Source organism: Zosterops lateralis (genome assembly GCF_965231275.1).
Source record: "Zosterops lateralis genome assembly, chromosome: 14".
Classification (NCBI taxonomy): Eukaryota; Metazoa; Chordata; class Aves; order Passeriformes; family Zosteropidae; genus Zosterops; species Zosterops lateralis.
The window spans coordinates 17,801,906-17,823,343 of NC_139774.1; the positions used below are offsets into that span (position 1 = coordinate 17,801,906).

The 21,438-nt window shown below is 49.0% G+C and overlaps 2 protein-coding genes across 2 annotated transcripts in view; one reads left to right on the top strand and one right to left on the bottom strand.

Moving 5' to 3' along the window:
• The window catches only part of ARHGAP26 (Rho GTPase activating protein 26), a 101,383-nt gene extending 97,127 nt beyond the window's left edge, over nt 1-4,256 (top strand). Inside the window, exons 21-23 of the mRNA XM_083871965.1 lie at nt 8-118; nt 1,936-2,027; nt 3,726-4,256. Of these exons, the coding sequence (XP_083728091.1) occupies nt 8-118; nt 1,936-2,027; nt 3,726-3,814 (292 nt within the window). The 3' untranslated portion in view covers nt 3,815-4,256. The remainder of the gene's footprint in view (nt 1-7; nt 119-1,935; nt 2,028-3,725) is intronic.
• An 11,043-nt stretch (nt 4,257-15,299) lies between these two features.
• NR3C1 (nuclear receptor subfamily 3 group C member 1) overlaps nt 15,300-21,438 on the bottom strand; it is a 59,337-nt gene continuing 53,198 nt past the window's right edge. The window contains exons 7-9 of the mRNA XM_083871964.1: nt 20,126-20,256; nt 17,281-17,438; nt 15,300-16,430 (exon numbers count right to left, since the gene is read on the bottom strand). Of these exons, the coding sequence (XP_083728090.1) occupies nt 16,278-16,430; nt 17,281-17,438; nt 20,126-20,256 (442 nt within the window). The 3' untranslated portion in view covers nt 15,300-16,277. The remainder of the gene's footprint in view (nt 16,431-17,280; nt 17,439-20,125; nt 20,257-21,438) is intronic.

Consider the following 21,438-nt stretch of genomic DNA (forward strand, 5'->3'; position numbering starts at 1 on the left):
CTTGCAGCCCTCAGAATCCAAGCCCAACGTCACCCCTGTCACCATCCTGGCCCATGTTCTCTGCACCATCGAGCCCTATGCCCACCTCCTCTACGTCCAGCGACTCATCCCCCATCAGGTCTGTTGCACAATTCGCTTGGCTTTTTGTTGCTTTTGCTATTTCTGTTTAATTTCCCTGGTTTTCCCCCCCACTTCACTTCCCTTTCCCGTGGCATCCTGCTCGAACCCACCCAGCACAGCTGTCTGCACTCAGCAAGAGGGGAGCTTTCAAACCTCCTGCCCCAGGAGAGCCCCTTTTGGGACACCTTGAGCCCTGGCTGGAGCTTTCAGGGTCAGGGGAGCAGGAGCTGTGCTCAGTGTCACTGCTGGGCTCAGCTCAGCTCCTGCTGGCTTTGCTCTGCCCTGCTACAGGTAAGGAGTGCACTGAGAGGAGTAAAGAGCCTTTGGAGAGCTCTGCCATCCCTGGTTTTCTGCCCACAGCCTCGTCTGGGATCCCAGGAGGGTGATGGACACAGGGTGGCACAGGCTGCTCTGTGCCCAGGATAAAGATCCTTGGGCTTTGCTGGAGGAAATCATTCCTGGGAGCTGCAATGACCCAGTGCAGGATTCCCAGCAGCTCCTGGAGCAGCTGAGCTGTGTGCCAGCCCCTGGGGTCCCCCTGGGGTGCCTGGCACCAGAGCAGGCACTGCCCAAGGCTGTACCCTTGGCACCAGAGATGCCATTGTGCACTGTGAGCCTGAAAATCCCTCCTGGTTCTCATCTGATGGTCTCAAGCACTCCAGGTGAGCGGTGCCTCCCCGGCAGTGAAGGACCCTCTGGAGTGGGAGGATTGTTTGCCCATCCTGCTTTTTAAGTGTTTGGGAACTGCTCGTGTCAGGCAGCTGGAATTTGGAGAGGAGAGGTCTCCGTTCTGGGGCTCTCTTTGCAGCAAAGCCATTCCCAGCACCTGCGTTTGGTGTGAAGGGGAATTGCTCTTGCCCTGAAGTGTTGCTGCTTCCCTGGGCTTGTCCAGGGAACTCAGGGGAACCTCAGGTCCTCAGAAAGATAAAAAGTGGTAAAACACTGATCTGAAATGGTGACACCTTGTTCCCCACCCCAGCAGCTCCTGAGGGCACTTTATCACTTCCTTGGCCATGTCACAGCTCAGCAGCAGTGCTGGATGTGGCTGCTCCAGGGGCCAGGGCCACCCTGGGCTGTCGCTGTCACTGTCACTGTCACCACAGCCTGGCAGTGTCACAGCCTTCCACCAGCCCTGCTCCAGCCCAAAGCTGGGAGGGATGGGTGGGAACTCCAGGTGCAGCTCCGTGTGCCTGTGCTGTGCCTGGGGAGCCCTGAGGTCCCTCATTTTCTGCTCTCTGCCAGCAGTTTGCTCCATTCCTGGCTCTCCCTGCTCCATTTCCCTCCCCTGCAGCGTGGGCACGCTGACACTTCGAGCAGAATCTAACGGCTGTTAAATCTTTTTTACCTTCATGTACAGGCTCTAAAGAGGTGCAGCAAACTCTTCATGGACCTGCTTGCCTTTCTTCTTTTGAAATAACCTTCCAAAAGTGCTAATTCTTCCCTGTCAAATTCTCCTTGTGGTTGCAGCTGCACTTGGATGGGTTTGGCAGAGTGGGGCCAGTCCAGCACCTGCTGCCACTTTGCTCTGTGCCCACCTCTGGTCAGTGGTGGCCCCTCAGATACAGAATCCTGGAGCCTGGAGCTGTCCTGGCTTGGGCTGGTGCTGTCTGGGCACCAGTGTGGGCTCTAGTCCAGGTGGTGCCAACTGGGATTGGCATCATGGTGAAACCTCATCCCCGAGAGCCTTCAGCCTCTGCTGCTGTCTCTGGGCAGCACAGGAGGAGCCCAGCAGATCAGCAGCCCCCCCATGAGCCCCACAGCCCCCCAGAGGGGTGTGGGGGGCTCTGTGCCCACCCTCTGTGGCCTCTCTTGCAGCTCCCCCCTGCGCAAGGCCCGTGCACTCTACGCCTGCAAGGCTGAGCACGACTCTGAACTCTCCTTCACTGCCGGCACCGTCTTCGATAATGGTGAGTGAGTAAATGCTGGGCTGTGATCTGCTCAGGGCACAGCCAGCTCTGCCCCCTGCCTGCCTCACAGCCTGGGGGGGCCCTGCACAGCCCTCTGTGCCTCCAGACCCCTCTGGGTGTAAGGCAGAGCTGTGCCTTGCCCCAGTGTTTGCCACACACACAGAGCCGTTCCCAGAGGGGTTCTGCGAAGGGGAGATTAGATTCCAGGTATCAGCACCAGAAATACTCTGGGTAATGTTGCTGTAATGTTTTGTGCAGGAGATGGGAAAGTCACATGTGCTTTTTTTTTCCCCCCCTCTGGATGTGAGTGCTGGAGCAGGTGGGCTTTGCTCACTCAGACCATGTTAATGAACACGGATTTGGTGTTTCCTGCACCGAGAGTTTGTGCCTTGTGGAACTGAGCAGCTCTGGCTTAGTTATAATCCCAGTGTGAACACAAAACTTTTTGCTGCTTTCCAAGTCATTCTTGGCTTTTAAATGTTAAGCATTGTCATTTGGGAGGCTGCTACCACAGGCACTGGTTTTGCCCTGGGATATAAAGGCGAACACAGCAGAAAGGGGAGGAGAATGAATACATGTGAATTAAAGACAATCCTTCTCCAAAGCAGCTCCATAGTCATCTAATAAATAAACATGGTCTCCCCTCTGAGGGCCCGTGGGAATCAGAGCAGCTAGGAGGGGAACAAGTTTGAATTAAATACATTATGTTTGCTGATAAAAATCAATGGATTATTCAAGGGAAAAAGTACACAGCGTGTTCCAGTCACTCGGCAGTGCAGCCAGGGCTCACGTTGGCTGGAGAACCTGAGGTGGGACCAGCCTGGCTTGGGGGGATCTTGCTGTGATCAAGGGGCTTTACAAACCCCAGCAAAGGCAAGACTTGGAGCCAGGTCCTGGTTTGACTTTGAGCTTCCCTGGGGCTGCACAAGGCTGAGCAGCTGCCTGATCCAGCCAGGGTTTGGGGCTGCAACAGGGAGCAACACCCACAGGGGACTGGGAGAGCTCCAGCTCAACTGGTGCCTTTTGCAGCTGAGCCCAGACACAGAATGAGGGACTGAGGGCAGCCCTGAAAGGTGACAGGAGCCCAGGGAGCTCCAGGAGCTCTGGAGCACTGGCTTCCCCCCGTTATGGTGGGAGGGGGATATTCCTCTGCCTGCAGGCGTAACCCTGGCCTGCCTCCTGCAGAATCAGCGAATTTTTGGGAGTTGATTGAATAAAGAAAGGCTTTTGAGGACTGATCAGGTTTCTGGTTGCACACAATCAGGTTGCAGGGTTTGCTTTCCCGCTGGGATTGTTCCCTAATGCAATTTCCCTCCCAGCCTGGGCCCAGGCCAAGGCGGGATGTGCAGAGTTACCATGTGGTGGAGTTAACCACCTTCTCTCCAACCTCCAAGAGGTCTCAGCTCAAATCTGGAGGAAGTTTTGAGCTCCTGTTTTTACCCCAAATACTTCACTTCCCTCAGCCCAGCAGCCCCAGGGAGTATTTGGAGCCTACAGCTCACATTTGGAGCCTGCAGTGGGTGAAGGGAAGTCCAGGGAGTCCCACAGGGAGCAGGCAGGGACAGAGCCCTTCATGCCTTGGTGTGTTCACAGAATCACAGGATGGTTTGGGTCAGCAGGAACTAACTCTGTTCATTTCCTTTATTAAAAAAACCAATGCAAATCAAAGGTGTGACGTGCCCTTCCCTGTCTCTGCAGTTCACCCATCCCAGGAGCCCGGCTGGCTGGAGGGGACCCTCAACGGCAAGACAGGACTGATCCCCGAGAACTACGTGGAGTTCCTATAACTGTGGGGTGCCCAGAGCCACTGCTGAGCGTTCCATGGTATCCATGGGGAGTCCTGCAGGCCCCTGTGTGCCCGGGGTGAGCACAGCCCTGAGCCCTGAGCCCTGAGCCCTGTGCTGCTGGATGTTTGTGTGGACCAGACCTGCCTCTCCTCCTGCTCCTGGGGACACGGACAGACCCCCCCAGCCCCGAGCTGGGTGTGCTCCAAGGCCACATCCCAACCATGGAACAGCATCCAGGGGAGTGCTGAGTGCTCTGAGTGCTCCGAGGGGCTGAGCTGAAGGCCGGGAATGGCACCAAGGCCAGGATTCCCTGCAGGGCATCAGGAAGCCCAAGGTCCCACTGAGGAGGACTCCTGTGCTCCCAGAGCCTTCCCTGGTGCTCTCAGCACCCCGAGCTGTGGGGGCTGAGCTGCCCTGGGGTGTCCCCCCTGTGCCTGCGAGCCCCGGGTGGGCTCTGCAGGGCTGGGCAGCTCCTGCTGGTTGGAGAGAGGATGTGTTGGACCAAACCTCTCAAACTCAACTCTTTTATCTCCAGGGTTTTGATTTTTGTGGGGTAACCCTCAGCCTGTGCGAGGTGAGCAGCCCCAGACAAGCCCCCAGCGCTGTTGTTTGGCTGTTTGGTACCTCCCCTTCCCCAAATCCCCCTGTACAGACACATCCAGGGCTGCTGATGTGCCCTGCTGGAGCTGCCTCTGCCTCTCCTCCAGCCTTGTTTTTCAGGCCTCCCCTTTGCTTGCAGCCTCCTCCTCCTCCTCTGTGCCAAGTCTGTGCAGTGCTGGTTGTGCCAGGTGAATTTTTTCCAATTTGCTGTTGGTGTGGCCGGGATGGGGCTGTGCATGGACACACCTCCAGGGCTTGGCAGGGCCAATGTGCAAACCCCTCATCATTCCAGACCCTTTGGAAGGGGCAGGATGGGAGAAGGAGCCCTGTTTGGCTGCAGAGCTGGGATTTTCAGAGCTGGAATCATATTTTATAAAAAGAAAGTCTCAAAAGAACCCCCAGCCCGCGGCGCTGGGGGATGGATGTTCGTGGCTTTTTGTAACAGTTTTAAAGACTCTGAGTGACTGAATTGCTCTATGTGTCACTTTTTATTTTTGAAAGGATTAATGTATAAATAGAGTATCTTAAAATATTATGAGGAAAAGATCTATATTTGATATTTTTAGAAGAGCTGTAAGGAGAGAAGCGAAGGACATTTGAAGCCGGTCATTGAGAGGCTCCAAAGCCCCCAACCCCAGCCTGGAGCTGCTGCTTCCTTCACCTCCTGGTGTCACTGAGAGAGGAGGGAGCTGAAATTTCAGCCCTCTTCACGTGTTTGTCCACAGTAATTAAACTTCCTGGGCTTTTGTCTTGGGGAAAAAAAAAAAAAAAAAAGAGGAAAAAGGCGATCTTTTTTTTTTCCTGCTTTCCAGGGTGGGTGGCACAGCTCATTCCCATGGGATCACACCCTCTCCACGACACTCTGATCCCCTGGGGAACACTCTGGGCCCCTCACATGGCTGGGATGGTTTGGGCAGGGGTGAAGTCCCCAAACTGCCTCGTGGTCTCTGCTCTGAGGTGTTGGATGAAGAGGTTTGTAGGGATAAAATTGGTGTTTCCTCAGCACATTGCTGCTTCATCTCCATCCTTGGATTTTATAGCCAACTTTTGTGCTATTTCTTGGCTTTCCTGAAGGCAAAGGATGAGGCCAGGCTTTATCCAGCCCTGGCATCAGCTGGGGCTGGGCTGTGTCCAGCCTTGGCTTAGGATGAGGCCAGGCTTTATCCAGCCCCGGCATCGCTCCGTGGCTGTGCTGGGACCTGGGGCTGCCCCTGCCTGGGGCAGGTCTGTGAGAGCCCTGGGGGTGGGACAGGGATGGGGAGGGCTAATGGAAAGGATTTTAGAGAAAAAAAAAACTTAATATTTCATCTGTCAGCACTATGTATTTGTGTTTGTCACTGTCCTGTCCCAAACCACTCCCTCCTGCCTTCCCGGGATGCTGCTGGAGCAGAGCGAGGGCTGGGGATGAATGGGAACTGCAAACCTGCCAAAATCCCCTCCAAAAGCCTTTATTTGGGGTCAGGGTATTTAGGGACCTGCTTAGCAATGCTGTGTGAGCACCAGCACTGTGTCCCCACAAAACCTTTCCGTGCTGGTCCCCCCTCGGCTCCTTGGATACTCCTAGACCCGAGTAAATTCCTTTTCAGAGGCATTTGGGAGCTTTTGGATGTGCTACCCAGAGAGTTTCTGGGAACAAAAGTCCCACGCAGATGTATTTACAAGATGTCTCCTGGAGGAAAGGAAATCAAACCGAGGCAGAAGTTATTGCTCTTACAGGAGAGCCAGTGGAGTATTTTTTTTTTTTAATTAAAATTTTCCAAAAAGAAAAAACTTGTCTGGAACGCTTACTAAATGTTCCCATTTTGGGCCAGCTTTAATACTGTAGTAAACACTGGTTTATTCCAAGAGAAATTAAAGATAGGAAATATATATATATATTTTTAAACCAGCCTGACACAGCATTTGATGCTTAATATTAAAATCATCAGTCAAAATGAAACTAAAGCTGGGTGGTGATGCTGCTGATGGGCAGAGCCTCTCCTGCAGCCCCTGGGCAGTCACTGTGGGCATTAAACAAAAAAAAAAAAGAGATGGTGCAATGGTGTCTGTTGGAGGTGACACCAGAGGAGTCTCTTGGTGCAGCCCTGCCATGATTCACATCGGTGGCTGATGGTCCACAAGGGCACCGTGAGTTTGGTTTGGGTTTGGTGGCAGCTGGATTAATTGGGGTGGGTTTGGGGTTGGGTTGGGCTGGGTTTGGTGTTGGTTGGGCTGGGCTTGGTGTTGGTTGGGTTGGGTTTGGTGTTGGGTTTGGTGTTGGTTGGGTTGGGTTTGGTGTTGGGTTGTGGCTGAATTTGGGTTTGTTCTGGGATTGGGTCAGGTTGTGGTTGGATTTGTTGGGTTGGGTTTGGTGTTGGGTTTGGTGTTGGGTTGGGTTGGATTTGGTTTGCAGTTGGGGTTGGCCTGGATGCTTGAGGCCTTTTCCTCTTGTCCTGATGCTGGAGAAGAGGCCAAAGGCTGGTCCATGGACACCAGGGATGGATCAGGAGTAGCTGAGGGAGAATCACCTGTACAGAGCCAGAGCTGGGAATGGAGGGACACATCAGTGAGTATGTGGTGGTTTAAAATTCCTCCCGAACCACAAACCTCAAAGCAATTATACTTTGTCCATTTGGGCTAATGCAGATTTTTAGCTTTTGGGAAATAACGATTCAAAGCAAAGGTTTTTTAAGAAATAGCCATTTAAAGCTGTGTTCTCTGGGTGAGCAGCTGATTGTTTGCAGACAGGCTCAGCTGGTAATTTAGCACGATGCTGACAGTTCACCAGGTAGCACCTACCTATTACTTATTGTAAATCCTCCCTCCTGCTAATGAAGCTTATTCTGCTTCTAAACCTCAGACAAAAGGGTCTAGAAAATCACACCTGGGCTCTAAACTCACTGACGCACACAGGAAGGGGAAAAGGTGCAGCAGGCGGGTGCCCCGGAGACCGGCCTGGCCCGGATTAGGGATGGCAGAGCAGGGCTGGAGCTGGGACTGGGGGGAGCTGGAGCAATCCCGTCTCCACAGGGACATTTCTGTGTCCCTGCTGTGTCCCCATCTCTCTGGGAGCCCCCCACAGCTCCCCCAGGCCTGCCCTGCCCCAGCATCCACTGTTACCCCGGGCAAGCAGAGAATTAAACATCTGCAGGTTGCTCAGAGCTTCTGTTTGCAGCCACCTGTGGGTGAAGAGCAGAGCAGGAGGGGCAGGTGGTGGGGGAGGCTCCAGGGATGAGCCCAGAAGGGCTGGAATGTGGCTGGTGGTGAAGGTACCACTGGGGTGAGCATTTCCCTGGCACGGGGGGTTGGAAAGGGCTTAAATCCCACCCAGTGCCACCCCTGCCATGGCAGGGACACCTCCCACTGTCCCAGGCTGCTCCATCCCCTGTCCAACCTGGCCTGGGGCAATTCCAGGGATCCAAGGGCTGCTCTGGGCACCTGTGCCAGGCCCTGCCCACCCTCCCAGGGAAGGATTTTTTCCCAATACCCCATTTAACCCTTCCCTCGGTCAGTGAGAGGCCATTCCCCCTGTCCATGCCCTGCCCAAAGCCCCTCCCCAGGGTCACACAGGTCAGTGCCCATTCCCAGCCCATGGCACCGTGTCCTGGCAGCCAAAGGAGCTTTTCCCAGGGCAAACCAGCTCGTCCTGACCCGGGTTACCCCAGCCAGGGGCAGCTGGGCTTGTGACACTGCAGTGACACTCAGTGTCACCTCACAGGGACAGTGACAGTGCCACCTCTGCTGCACCCAGGGATGAACCCACTCAGGGGACAGAGATGGGCAGGGATGGGCAGGGATGGACGGGGAGGGACAGGGAGGGACAGGGGATGGACAGGGAGGGATGGGGATGGGCAGGGAGGGACGGGGAGGGACAGGGAGGGACAGGGGATGGACAGGGGATGGACAGGGAGGGACAGGGGATGGACAGAGGTGGACAGGGGATGTACAGGGAGGGACAGGGGATGGGCAGGGATGGACAGGGAGGGACAGGGGATGGAGCAGCCCCCTGTCTACCCGCTCACCTTTCCCCACTCCCCAGATCCTGGAGACGCTTTATCCCTTTCTAACTCTCATTAACTTTGTCGCCCCCATTATCTTTCCTAAACATTTCCCAGTCTGGGAGATGCACCTGCCGCCTTTGCCCCCATTTCACTGCCGGCTATTTTTTCCCAAGTTTTGCTCTGACCGGCAGTTTGTCGAGGCCCCGGTGCTGTTTCTGTGTGTTTTTTGTTGTGTTTTGTGTCCCCGGCGGTACCTGGAGCTCTGCAGGGGCCGCCCCGGGCAGGGCCAATGGTGGCTGGGCGCCCTCCCCATCGCGCCGCTGTTTATTATTTATTTCCCCAGCAACGGGGATATATTTAGCCCGACCAGCTTTGAGCTGTTTCAGCCCCATTATGCTCAGCAAATCCAGCGGCCCGGGGGAGGAGAGGGGGCAGCAGGAGCCCCCCGAGCTGTCCCTGCCTGGGCAGGGCTGAGTGAGGAGGGGAGGCTGTGACACATCCCCGGGTCCCCTGGAGCATCCCCCTGGTCCCCTGGAATATCCCCCGGGTCCCCTGGAATATCCCTCCTGGAGCATCCCCCGGGTCCTTTGGAGCATCCCCCTGGTCCTCTGGAATTATCCCTCCTGGAACATCCCCCTGGTCCCCTGGAACATCCCCCGGATCTCCTGGAACATCCCCCGGGTCCCCTGGACTTGCTGGGCTGAGTGGATTTTTAAGAATTATTTTTAGTGGTTGCAGAGTTTGAGGCTCACAGGCCAGCGCTGTGTTTGTCCGGGGTAGGAACCCGTGTGAGCTGCAGAAACTCTGCCTAAAAAAAAGGAAAGGGCAGGGGAGAAATGAGGAATTAAAAGTGCTGGGGTTTGATTGTGGATTTGCTCTTTGCAGGAGCCCAGAGAGGGCTGTGCTGGGGCCAAGGCAGGAGGAGCCCAGGGTGACAGGAGGGCAGGGACAGTCCCTGAGCTGTGTCACTGCCTGTCCCTGTGTCCCATCCCTGCAGGTGATTTCCTCTCCCTGGGGACATCCCCGAGCCCCTGCCCGGCTCAGGTCACTCTTCTCAGCAGAAGTGTCACCCTGTCCTGTCCTGTCCTGTCCTGTCCCCCTGCACCAGGAGCACAGTTACTGCCCACACCTGGTGCTGCCTCAGCACTTCTGCCCCAACCATTTTTTTCATGTGGTTTCATCTCGAATCAACAGATCCCACAATTAGACGGATTCCACTCACTTGTTATTTTTTTAACCTAAGGTTCCCTGTTGTGACCTCAGAGAGAATCCTTAATTGTGCTCTGGAGCTGTGCCAGGCCAGTGATGGATTGGATAAGGCCATTTACTGCCACCCTTCCTCCAGGTCGGATTTTATCAGCTGAGCCTTGGGCCCGGGCACTGCACATCAGTGAACTCCCTTTTCTGATGGTTCCTCTCCGTGCTGCTCCTCCAGCCAGGCTTTGGCAAGTTCAATGTTTACAGGTTTTAATTTTGAAATATCCATATACTATGTAATATATAATATATAATATATAATATATAATATATAATATATAATATATAATATGTAACATATAATATATAACATATATAATATATAATATATATAATATATATAATATATATGCTATATATAATGTATAATATATAATATAGAAAATAGAAAATAGAAAATATATAATAGAAAATATGTAATAGAAAATAGAAAGTAGATAATAGAAAATACATAACATATTGGCAAGTTCAATATTTACAGGTTTTAATTTTGAAATGTCCACATACTCTATACTATGTAATATATAATATATAATATAATATATAATATATATTATATACTCTGTAATATATATAATATGTAATATATAATAGATAATAAAAAGTAGATAATAGAAAATAGATAACATATAAAATATCTATTATGTATTACCCAATATATTATGCATTATATATTTTTATATATATAGTATTTTATATATAGTATATTATAGTATATATTATACTATATACTATACTATATACTATACTATAGTATATGTATAGTATATATTATAGTGTGTATATACATAGTATATATATATAGTATTTTATATATAGTATATTTTCACCAATAATTGAAATTATCAGTGACCCTGGTAAGGAAATGCACCAAACTTGCAGGACCCTGGCAGGAGCTTCACAAGAGCATCTGGAAGCCCCTTTGGGATACCCAGGAACACAGAGCCAAGGGGCCTTTATTCTGTAAAACCCCAGAATTTGTGCCTGACGTGGCCCAAGAGCTCAACACGAGCCCAGGCTGCAGAGGGGACACGGGCAGGGACAAACCAGCCCACTGGGGACCATCCCAGGGCCAAACACCAACTCCACAGCTCAAATGTCAGAGCTGTAAAAATGGCATTTAATGGCATCTTCTCCTAACCAGTCTGAAATGCCACCGTTTTACTGGGATAATGTGAACACAACAGGAATCATGAACTGCAATCCCATGCTGGGCTTCACCCGCATTTCTTGGAAACTCAGGACAGAGCCCAAGAAAGGAAATTAAGAGCAAAAGGAGGTGGCAGGTGAGGGAGGCAGCAGCCCGTGTGTCCCAACCCACCCCAGGGCCAAGGAAGGGACAGAAATCCTGTAAGGAATCAGACCCTGGGCCACAGATGCTTTGACATCAATACTTTTGTAAATGGAACTGCACCAAGGGGATTTTGGGTGGAATGTGACCACACTGAGCCCTTGGTGCACTGACCATGAGCTGGAGGCCGTGAACCACTGAGCAGTTCTTTATCTGAGGCTCTGATGGCTCTCCTTAAAGCATCTTTCCATAACTGCTGCCCAAACAAACGTGGTTATCGTAAACCCCATCCCTGCCTTGCCTCTGACCCCGTCCAGCTTGGGAATTACCAAAGGGAAATTTATGTAAGCTTTGTTTTAATTGCAAACAATTCAAAGAAATCATTCCCTGCTGGGAACTCGGCCTTTTCTGCTGCAGTTAAATGGGATTTTATGACAGCACGCAGCTCCCTGGCTCGGGGGAGGCTGAGCTGTGCTGGGGGAAAACCAGGGCTGGAAACACCAAAAACTCCAAGGGCCACATGGCAGGGAAGGAGCTTCACTGCAGCATCTTCTGTTCCAGGGCTGAGACTTTGTGAAGCCAAGTGCGGCATCTTCACACCAGAGAGAGGCTTGTTCAGCACTGCTGGGTTTTTACAAAGTCCTTAAGGTGCATTTCCTTACCAGGGTTACTGATAACTTCAATTATTGGTGAACCTGAAAATATACTCTCTCTCTCTCTCTATATATATATATACATATATATAAATATATAATACATAATATATTGTATAATAGATAATTTTATATATGTTATCTATTTTCTATTAGTTTTTAGGGTTCAATCCTGTCCCTGCTCAGGACCCCAGGGCAGCCCAGCCCCACCACTCATCCCTGCCCAGGATTTCTGTCCCAACCCAACCTGGGGAGCCCCAAGGCTGCTCAGGACATTTTATTTCCCTCTATCACTGATGTTTGGAGCTTTTATCACACTCTGGTGAGTATCAGACAGTTGGGAACCACTGCAGTGACAAAATACATTTAAAATCATAGAATTAAACAGGGATTGAGGTTGGAAGGGACATTAAACTCATAGAGACCCTCCCCTGCCATGTCAGACCCAACCCTCTCCAGGACCACAACAAAAACTCCACAAAGGCATTTTGGAGCCATTTAATGAAAAAAGCAGAATTTTATTATATGGTTTCTGTCCATTATTCGGCATTGCTGTAAATGGCTCACATTTACTGCAACTTCTGTACAGATGTGTGGCTTTGTATTACCAGAACAGCAAATTTAAATGAAAAAATAAATGTTCAACAATTCCACACAAGCTTTTACAGTCCAACATTTCACTGAGTAGGTGAAAACTACAGACTTGTTACTACAGAATTATTCAGCATGAATAAAAAACTACAACTTTTATTTTTAAACAGGAGTCACTGGTTTAATTTCTTTTTTTGTTTTTTTTTTAATGCTGTTTAAAATTGCTGTGATAAAAATAATGATTTTTTTTTTTCTTAATAATGCCATACACTGGTATGATATAGGATTTGTCCCCAGTATATATCTTTTTTTTTTTTCTGTTTAATATACAAAATAGAGTAATGACCCATCGCTGCCTCTGCTGGGGGCAGGGGGTTGGAGGTGGGGAGTTCCCACACACTCCCAGCCTTTGAGGCCTCTGCCTGGAGAGGCCCTCGACCTTCATGGAAAATTTGGTTCCTATGAGACGTCGATGGCTCGGCAAGCCCTGGGACGAGGGCAGAGCCTGCCTGGTCTGTCCCCGTGGGATCCCAGCCTTGGAAGGGACCCTAAAACTCATCAACTCCCCCCTGCCAAGGGCAGGGACACCTTCCACCAGACCAGGCTGCTCCAGCCCCGTCCCACCAGGCTTTAAACACTTGCAGGGCTACAATAATAATAATAATAATACAATCTTTTATAAAATCTCACTCTTAAGTCATGTCCCTGAAGTCCTCCCTCTCTGAAGTTTTGGCTGATGGGTGTTTCTCCCACAGCCCACCTTCATCCAGGCACTTTCCTCCTTTTCCCGACCTTTCCTTTCCCTGTGGAAATGGCGAGGTCATTTTCCAGCATGGATTGGCACCGGTCCCCAGCCCACCCCGTGTCCCCCTAAGGCCATTGGAGTCCTGAGCTGTCCCCGCCGGGCGCGCGGGTCCGTGCACTTTGTGATAAGGCACTGAAGGGCCGACACCGGGTTCTCCCTGCGTTATCCAGAGTGCAGGGACTGCCCACTGCTACACGGACCACGGAAAACAGGACACGGACTGCTCGCTGCTGGCTACAGCCCTACGGAGTCTCACTCGGTGAAGGTTTGAACTGAACGGCACGTACAGGACGATTCTTCCTCTGAACATCACAGTTTCCTTTTGTTTCTCCTTAAACCCAGAGACTGAGAAATGAATATACAGGCAAACAGACACAAGGGGCAGAGAGCCTCTCCTCTCCTCTCCTCCTGCTGGTTCACTCACGGGGGGATTGCTGAACCCCACAGTTTGGGTTGGAAGGGATCTCAAAGCTCATCCAGTTCCAACCCCCGACTCCACCACCTGTTGGAGTTCACTGCAGTTGCTTTTGCTGGCAAAAAAAAATGACAATTTGGGGTCCCCGCGCCCCGACCCGCACACGCCGTGCCCAGGCTCCCACCGGGGGCTCTGGGGGTGCAATTTATAAAACATTCTCCAAAGTAAGAGCACATTTCCCCGAGCCCAAGGGCCCCCCAACCCCAGCAGTACAAACTCCTATCTGTATCACAAACGGGCGCGGGAGGATTCCCAATGACTTGGGCTGGAAGTCCCAATTAAAATCCTGACCTTTACCTGTTACAAAATGTACATATTCCTTACAGATCAAAGAAGAGAGCGATTATTTTCTTTTATTAAAGATGCTATTTTACTCCAAAGTACTGAATATAGGATCTTTTTTTTTTTCTTAATAGGTATAACATTCAAAAAGAGCTTTAAGAAAGGACGAGAATTGAGTTTCCTATTTCAGTTGGAAACCAAGGTCTGCTCAATGTAGAAATGTGCTGTGAACACCCCACGCTCTGTATTTACATATTGCTGGCACCTGGATGTGGATTATTGCCCAATTTCGAAGCTGTTTTTGCTGTGGGAGCGAGGCTGTGACAGGTTTTGCAGCGGGGTCTGGTTCAGCCGTGCCTGGGGAGCGGCTCCCGACCGTACAGATAGGAGTATCCCACCCCAAACCAAGGGGAATTTTACACAGTGATTCAATAGACACACCCCAAGCCCACAAACACCCGCGGAGCACAGGTTTCCCCCTGGGAACAGAGCACTTTTCTTTGGATCCCAACACCGACAGCCCCGGTGCTGCCTCCGGCCCGACCACGCGCCGCCCTTTCCACACTCAGCGTTATCTGTGACCCCTACAAAAAATATAATTACATGTATCATGATAAAGCAATCTGTCATCTAAAAATCATCCTTATTATACACTATACAAGCTATTTTACAATCATTTAATAAATTGCTTTTAAAGCTGCAGTAGCCCTTCCCTTTTTTTTTTTTTTTTCTCTTGGATCAGCGAATATACCGATTATACATATTTGAAACTATAACTAAATATAAAAATATATTAGGTTTTTTTGTATTTTTTTTTTTCTCAAGACGATTTTTTTCTCATTTCTATTACACAAACGATCCGGCCACTTTTTGAGTAAAAATCAAATTTTTAGAGTGGCGTAGTAAATATTTCAGTTTTGAGATACAGAAAAAAATTGTTAAGGTGCACGTAGAAAAGGCTACTACAGCTTCTAAACGTCGAAAATATCCTCATCAATGGCAACAAGGAGAAATCCACAAGGCCTATTATGGGAATTTTATGGCACGCCAGGAATTCAATGTGAAGGGCTGCAGCCTTACAAAGACAGAAAAGTTTGACGGACAACTCTAAGACCACGAACTCAGTAGCAGAGCTCTCCTGCTCTCCAGGAAAAGAGGATGGAGCAGTTCAGTGAAGGGTGGAGAGGTGGAATTGGGTCTCTAACCAGGCGAGTCTGGAGCTGGGGGATCCAGTCCCAGCTGCGTGGACAAGTCCCCGGAGAGGAGGATTGGGGAATCCTGCGGGAGAAGAGCCCCCGGTGCGCTCGGCACGTCCTCCCCTGTCCCTGGGGGTCTCCAGAAATTCTTGTGTGATGACAGCTTGAAGTGTATATATATATATATATATATATAGAAAACAAAGAGTTTCTCCACACAGAAGTAAACTTTTCTGAAGCTATGCATATTTTCCTGAAAATTTCCTGATGGGTAGTCAGGACTGATCTTCTTGGCATCAATGCAGCCCGTGACTCTTTGCGGTTATGGCTGTTGCATCGTATGCAAAAATCAGGCTTCTTTTTTTTTCTTTTTTTTTTTTTTTTTTTCTTCATTGTATAAAATAACCTGCTCATTTACATCCAGTTAGGACTGGGTTAATTTTCTGTGAATCTGCATATCCGACACGTTTGCAATGTACCAAAAGGATTTGTTTCATCCGGATCTACTGAAATGAGATTTGAGAGTTTTCTCCCCACCCACCCTGGCCCTTAGAAAAAGCCCAATTTTTATGGCCACTTTGCCAGTTGAAAGAAAGCATTAGGTTAGAAAAAGCCCAACCCAGGTTCACATGAATCTACTCGAGTATTTTTACTGTCTAGAGGTCGTTTAGGAAAGCTACGAGCTGCCCCACCTTAAAAAACCAGCTGTACAATAGGCATCTTGAAGTATTACAAAAAAATTATGTAAGAAAAAAATGAACAAGCCGAGTTCACGGTATATAAAGTTAAAGGAAATTGCTAAAACCAGACAGTAATAGCTATAAAAGGCACAACTTCCCTTTTCTGATATACACTTGTAAACTTTCTTCAGGTTACATGCATAAACCAAAATACTACCTTATCTTAAAAAAAAAAAAAAAAAAAATCCAAAACACTTGACTAAAAAAAAAAAAAAAGCCTAAAAAAAAAAAATTGTCTCCAGCCAACTGCAGCAATTAATTAATTAATTAGCAGAATGTCTGTAACAGCCTCAGAGCTTGTCACTGGTGGTTTGATGCATCCAGGGATGGTGCACGAGGGGAGAGAGAAAAAAATTTCTGCCAAAACCCCGAGATCTTTTCCTTTTCCTTTCTCCCCAATTTCCTTCCCAAACAAACGCGAGAAATCCGCTGCTTCTCCAGCCCAACTCTTGGCCCTCTGTAAACCACATGTAGTGCATAATTACAAAAGAAACACCTGCGAGGACAAAAGGAACAAGTTCTGTAGGTTTTCTCTTTACAAAACAAAGCTATCGTGTGACGGTTTCTTAAGGCAACCCTTTGTGTTAAGGCAGTCACTTCTGATGAAACAAGAGCTTCTTGATATTTCCATTGGAATATTTTGGTATCTGATTGCTGATGATTTCTGCCAACATTTCTGGGAACTCAATACTCATGGATTTATCCAAAAATGTCTGGAAGCAAAAGCTCAGAAGATTTTCAACCACCTACGAGTGACAAGACAAAGAGTTACTTGCACATGAAGATGTTCAGAGAACATTCACCTCCCTCCTCCTCAACTCCTGCCCACAGCACGGGGCTCAGGCAAGACGTGCACAGGAATCCTCATTAAATTCATTAATTAATGTCCATGGCACTGGGATATAAACCACACCAACAGACTGTGCAAGGCTTTACAAACACTGAGGAGATTTGGTTCCAATTCCCATTCCAGCAGATAAATAACACACACATGGAGAAGCTAAATGAGATCTTTCCAGGTGCTTGGTACAGTAGCAAGAAAAAAAAACTAATTTTGAGGTCTCAAAGTTACCCTTGTCTTAAACAGTGCTTTGTGCTACATGTGTAATTAGAATTAAACTGCCAAAGGAGACAGTCTGAATTGGAAATTCCTTCAAAATTAGATCACTGCTAACACCACACATAGTGCTGAGGCATTGTTTTAATGGAATTTCAAACTATTCCATAAATTCTTCACTTCTTGGGCTCTGACATAAGAGACTGCTTTTAAACACCACATTTCTGCTTCAACTGCAAAGTCAGTCACAGTTCCTGAGCTCCTCCTTTTTAAAGCAATTTTTAAAAAGGGAGAGGCTGAAAATGAAATTAATTCTACAATTAATTGCTGCGGATTGCACTGCAGAGGCAGCCTGAGAGGAGCACGTTCAGGGCTGTCCATTTGCACTTTGTGAGACAGCACAGGAGCATGACCTCCTCCTCCTCCTCCTCCTCCTCCTCAATATTTGTCCCTTTAAATAAAAAGAGCTGGAGGAGCTCAGTGTCCCCGCCCCAAATGTATTTGTGTGGAATGCCTGCAGCATTCCTGTCAGGACTTACATCATGCATAGAGTCCAGCAGTTTAGTCAGTTGATAAAATCGCTGCCAGTTCTGGCTGGAGTTCCCTTCCCTCTTGACGATGGCCTTGCCCAGCTCCTTGATGTACGTCATGCGGATCTCCTCAAACAGGGACTGGCTCTTCAGGCCCTCCTTGGGAACTGCAACATGGACACAACCCTTAAACACTGCAAAACTCAGCTCTGACATGGTTTCAGTTCTCTTACATTAGTTACACGGAGAGGGAACCTGCATCAGGAGGTGCAGTGATAGGATGAGAAGTGAGAGGGGAAATTTAGGTTAAAATATGGAATTGTTCCCTGTGAGGGTGGGGATGCCCAGGGAAGCTGTGGCTGCCCCTGGATCCCTGGAAGTGTTTCAGGCCAGGTTGGGATGAGATGAGCTTTAAGGTCCCTTCCAACCCAAACCATTATGTGATAAGCTGAAAACAAGCAAAAGAAAAAGCACTTGGACTGACTGAAATGACACCAGAGACAAGGAGAGAGCAGGATGGGACAGAGACCAGCTGAACACAAAGCACAGGCCTGCTGCAAAATAAAATAAAAAAACAAACTCTAAAGATATCCCACCAAGTATCAGTGAGAAGGGAACTGGACCATGGAGGCAACAACACCCAGTCCCAGAAGCTCCTTGATGGAAAACCAGCAGGGCTGGAGCTCCTGTACTCTCCAGGTCTGGGGAAATCTGACATTAGGAAGGTCCCATAAAAATTCTGCATGCCCAGGGAAGAGCAAGGGCAGGATCACAGGACAGCCTGGCCTGGAAAGGATCCTGAAATGTCACCTGGTCCTGAGCCTCCTGACATGGATCAGGTAACGGGCCCGGGCAGGGCAGTGACACACTGGACAGCAAACACTGACCAGCCACGGGGACTCTGGGCATGGACACGGCTCCCCTGGGACAGGGGGGGGGACACTGAGGCTGTGCTGGGCAGGTGAGGAGCTGGGACACAACCCACAGCCTGGGGATGCAAACCCAGGTGAGGTCCCTGGCCTCTCTCCTCCTATGGGGATGGTCCCTCCAAAGGCCAGGGAGCAACAAATGGAGCTCCAGAGGGCCTGAAGGTGCTTCCTTTGAGGCCTCTGATCACCTTGGGGAAGTGAAAGAGTTGAAGACAGAGAAGAGAAAGAGCTGAGAAAAAGGTGACTGAAAGCACAACAGGAGGACAGAGGCCACAGAGCAAACTCCCTCAGGAAATCCAACATTCCCTGCACTGGCAGCACTGCAGAGACCCTGGAGTGAAGCCTCTTGTCTGCCTTGCCTACACAGGAGATGAAACCTGTCAACTGTTTCAATACTTCACATGGAAAAGGTCTCTGAGCTACGTCTGTGTGTGAGCTGCAAGTCTAGACCTGTGTGGGATTCCTGTTTTACTCCTTCTCCTTCTCTTGGAAAACTTAACACAGAAACACAAGAAACAACTTCAAATTATCAAGTTGTGGATTAAAGAGCTACAGAAATTTCAGCCATACAATTGCACAAGTTCCCTGATGCACTCACACAATGTATGTAGTCTAACAAAATGAAGATAAATTGTCTCCCACTGGAAATGGAGTGGAGAGGCCTCTCTGGGCAGTGCCAGCTCCTGCCTGGCCCTGCTGCTGGAGGGGCTGAATCCTGCCACTGCTGCCTCCTCACCACTTCTGCCATGGAAATTTCTCCATGGAAATTTCCAGCTCCTGTGAAGAGAGTTGGCCTACACCACACCCAAAACACTTGAGGAATTTTTGGGAGAGATTTCAGAATCAAACAGGAACTGTTTGAAATCTGCAGTTTCAGGGAAGTTTTAAGTTCCTACAAAGCCCACGGCCATGAGAGGCTCAAAGTCTCCTCTGAAAAGAGCCCTTGTCCCAGTTCTGGGCTTGGCAGTGAGGCAGGGCTGGGCACTGCCAGGCTGGTGGGGCACTGGGGGAACTGGCCATGGCACCCTCACACTGCCCTGCCCACACATGTGAGGTTCCCAATCCTCCTGCTCCTATCCAGAAACAGCCCAAGGTGAACAATTCTCATTTCTGTAGAAGAATCGATGCTATTACTCACTGGCAACATTAAGGATAAGGAATGTTTACACCCTCAGTGCAATAAACTTAATAATATTTACTTTTCATCACATTTCAGGTCCCTTCCAAGCCAAAGCACCTGATGAGGATGATGCACAAGTACCAAAGCACGCTGACAAATCTTTCCTTGCTCTGCTGCTCTTGCCACCTTTCAAACACTTCTGTCAGGGCTCTGAACAAAGCCCTGGTGCCAGGGAGGAACAGGAATGTGTCAGTCCCTGCCTGAGCAGCCCCTGGGGATCCTGTGACTGTGGGATGGGATTTCCCAGGACACAGAGGCTGAGAGGAGCGAGGTGCCCAGCTCACACCCACCCCAGCACACTCACACACACTCCCACTTTCTCTCTCTCTCTCTTTTTGCTGTGTGAGCCCCTGGACTGCAGCTGAGCTGGGCTGAGCTCAGATCCTCAGGAGCTCCAGCCCCACGGAGCAGGGGAGAACAAAGTCACTGGCTCCCAGTGACAGCAACAGACAGGAAAAGTAACACTGTAAAAGCTATTTACACATAACCACTTACATTAGTTATGCTGTCTCAGGTTAGTTTATTCCTGTATAGTCTAAAAGGACTATTTTTGACACGGCACTTTCAACTTTCAGACAGTACAGACAGAATTTACTAAGCTGTGACTTGTTTAACTCCAGCATATCCTACCTAAGGATAAAAACCAGCATGCAGCATATTGTATAAATTTATCTCACACTATCTATTGCAAATCTACCAGATACTTCTGTAGAAGCCAAAACTTGGTACTGAGCTGTTCACCTACTTGTAGAGAGGAGAAGCAAGGTCTTCATGCAGAGATACTCCTCGTAGGAGACTTGGAGCCGGGACAGCTCTCGGGCCACCATCAGCATGTGTTTGCATTGTTCATACATACAGGGGAGATTCATCCTCTGCCTGAGGAATAAAAGCACAGAATTAGTGAAATGCCTGGTTATCTGCACGCCCTGGGTCTGTTTTTCCACGCTGCAGAGGAGGAGCTGTAGGTGAGCCATGGTACACTGCAAAGGAAGCTCCATTTCTCAGTGTGCCCCTGGGCTGACTGCCCTGGTGACACAGATAAACACTGGCCCTGAGTGCAGGATGAGCTCTGGGACATCCTGAGGCCCAGTGTCTTTACAAAGGAGCCTGTCTGCAGCAGGGGCTCAGCAGCAAACTCTGCTATCAGCAGCCATGGCACCAACATGACACAGAAATCAAGTTCAGGCTGAGTTCCCCCAGCCTCTCATCTTCCCAGGCCACACTAGAGCTGGGATTTCTCTAATTCCTCCAGTAACTTTGAGAAGTGCATCTAATTTAATGCATATTTATATATTTAGGAGCATCCTCCTGTAACTTCTCAGTTTTCAAAGTGACTTTATACTTGTGCCTGTCCATGTTCCCAAAGCAATGACCAGCACTGCAGTTAAACTTCATTATCTTTGTACTCTAATAAACTCCTTAATAACCATAAATGGAAAGTCATGTTGACAAGCAAAGGCAAATCTTGGAATCAGAATAACAAACATTATGGTTTTTGTATATTTTTTTTTCCTATTTCAACCGAGCCTTGCATGAAGACAGGAACTCCTTTTATCTAATACCTCATCTGACACAGCAATCTTGCTTATGTGTGCTCTTATGCCTGGTTACTGTGAATGCTGCAGAATTCGTTTTGAGTGGGAAATGAAGAACAGACTAATTCTGAGGAGTGTAAGACAGATTTATGCTCTTCCATGGGTTTTCTTTTGTAGAGAAAAAGACAAGCAAAATAATGCAATGAGTACACAATCTCTCTGCAGCAATGCCAGCACCTCGTTTTTTGTTAATGATGTGTCATCTTTCCTTGGTATCACCTATGCAGCATTATAATCTACACAGAGACAAAATGGGATCCCTGTGGGAGTTATGAGTAAGATTTGGTTATGAAACAACGGTTCCTCCAAAGCTGATCACTTTCCCATTCTCTCTCCCTTATTTTTTAAGGAGGATCATACAAAGTACCTTCACCATCTCTCTGGGAAACCCTGAGTGGAAACAGGGAACAGCCCTTTCTCAAGGTGCAAAACCCAGGGGGAATTCCAATGGCTTTGGAAAGAC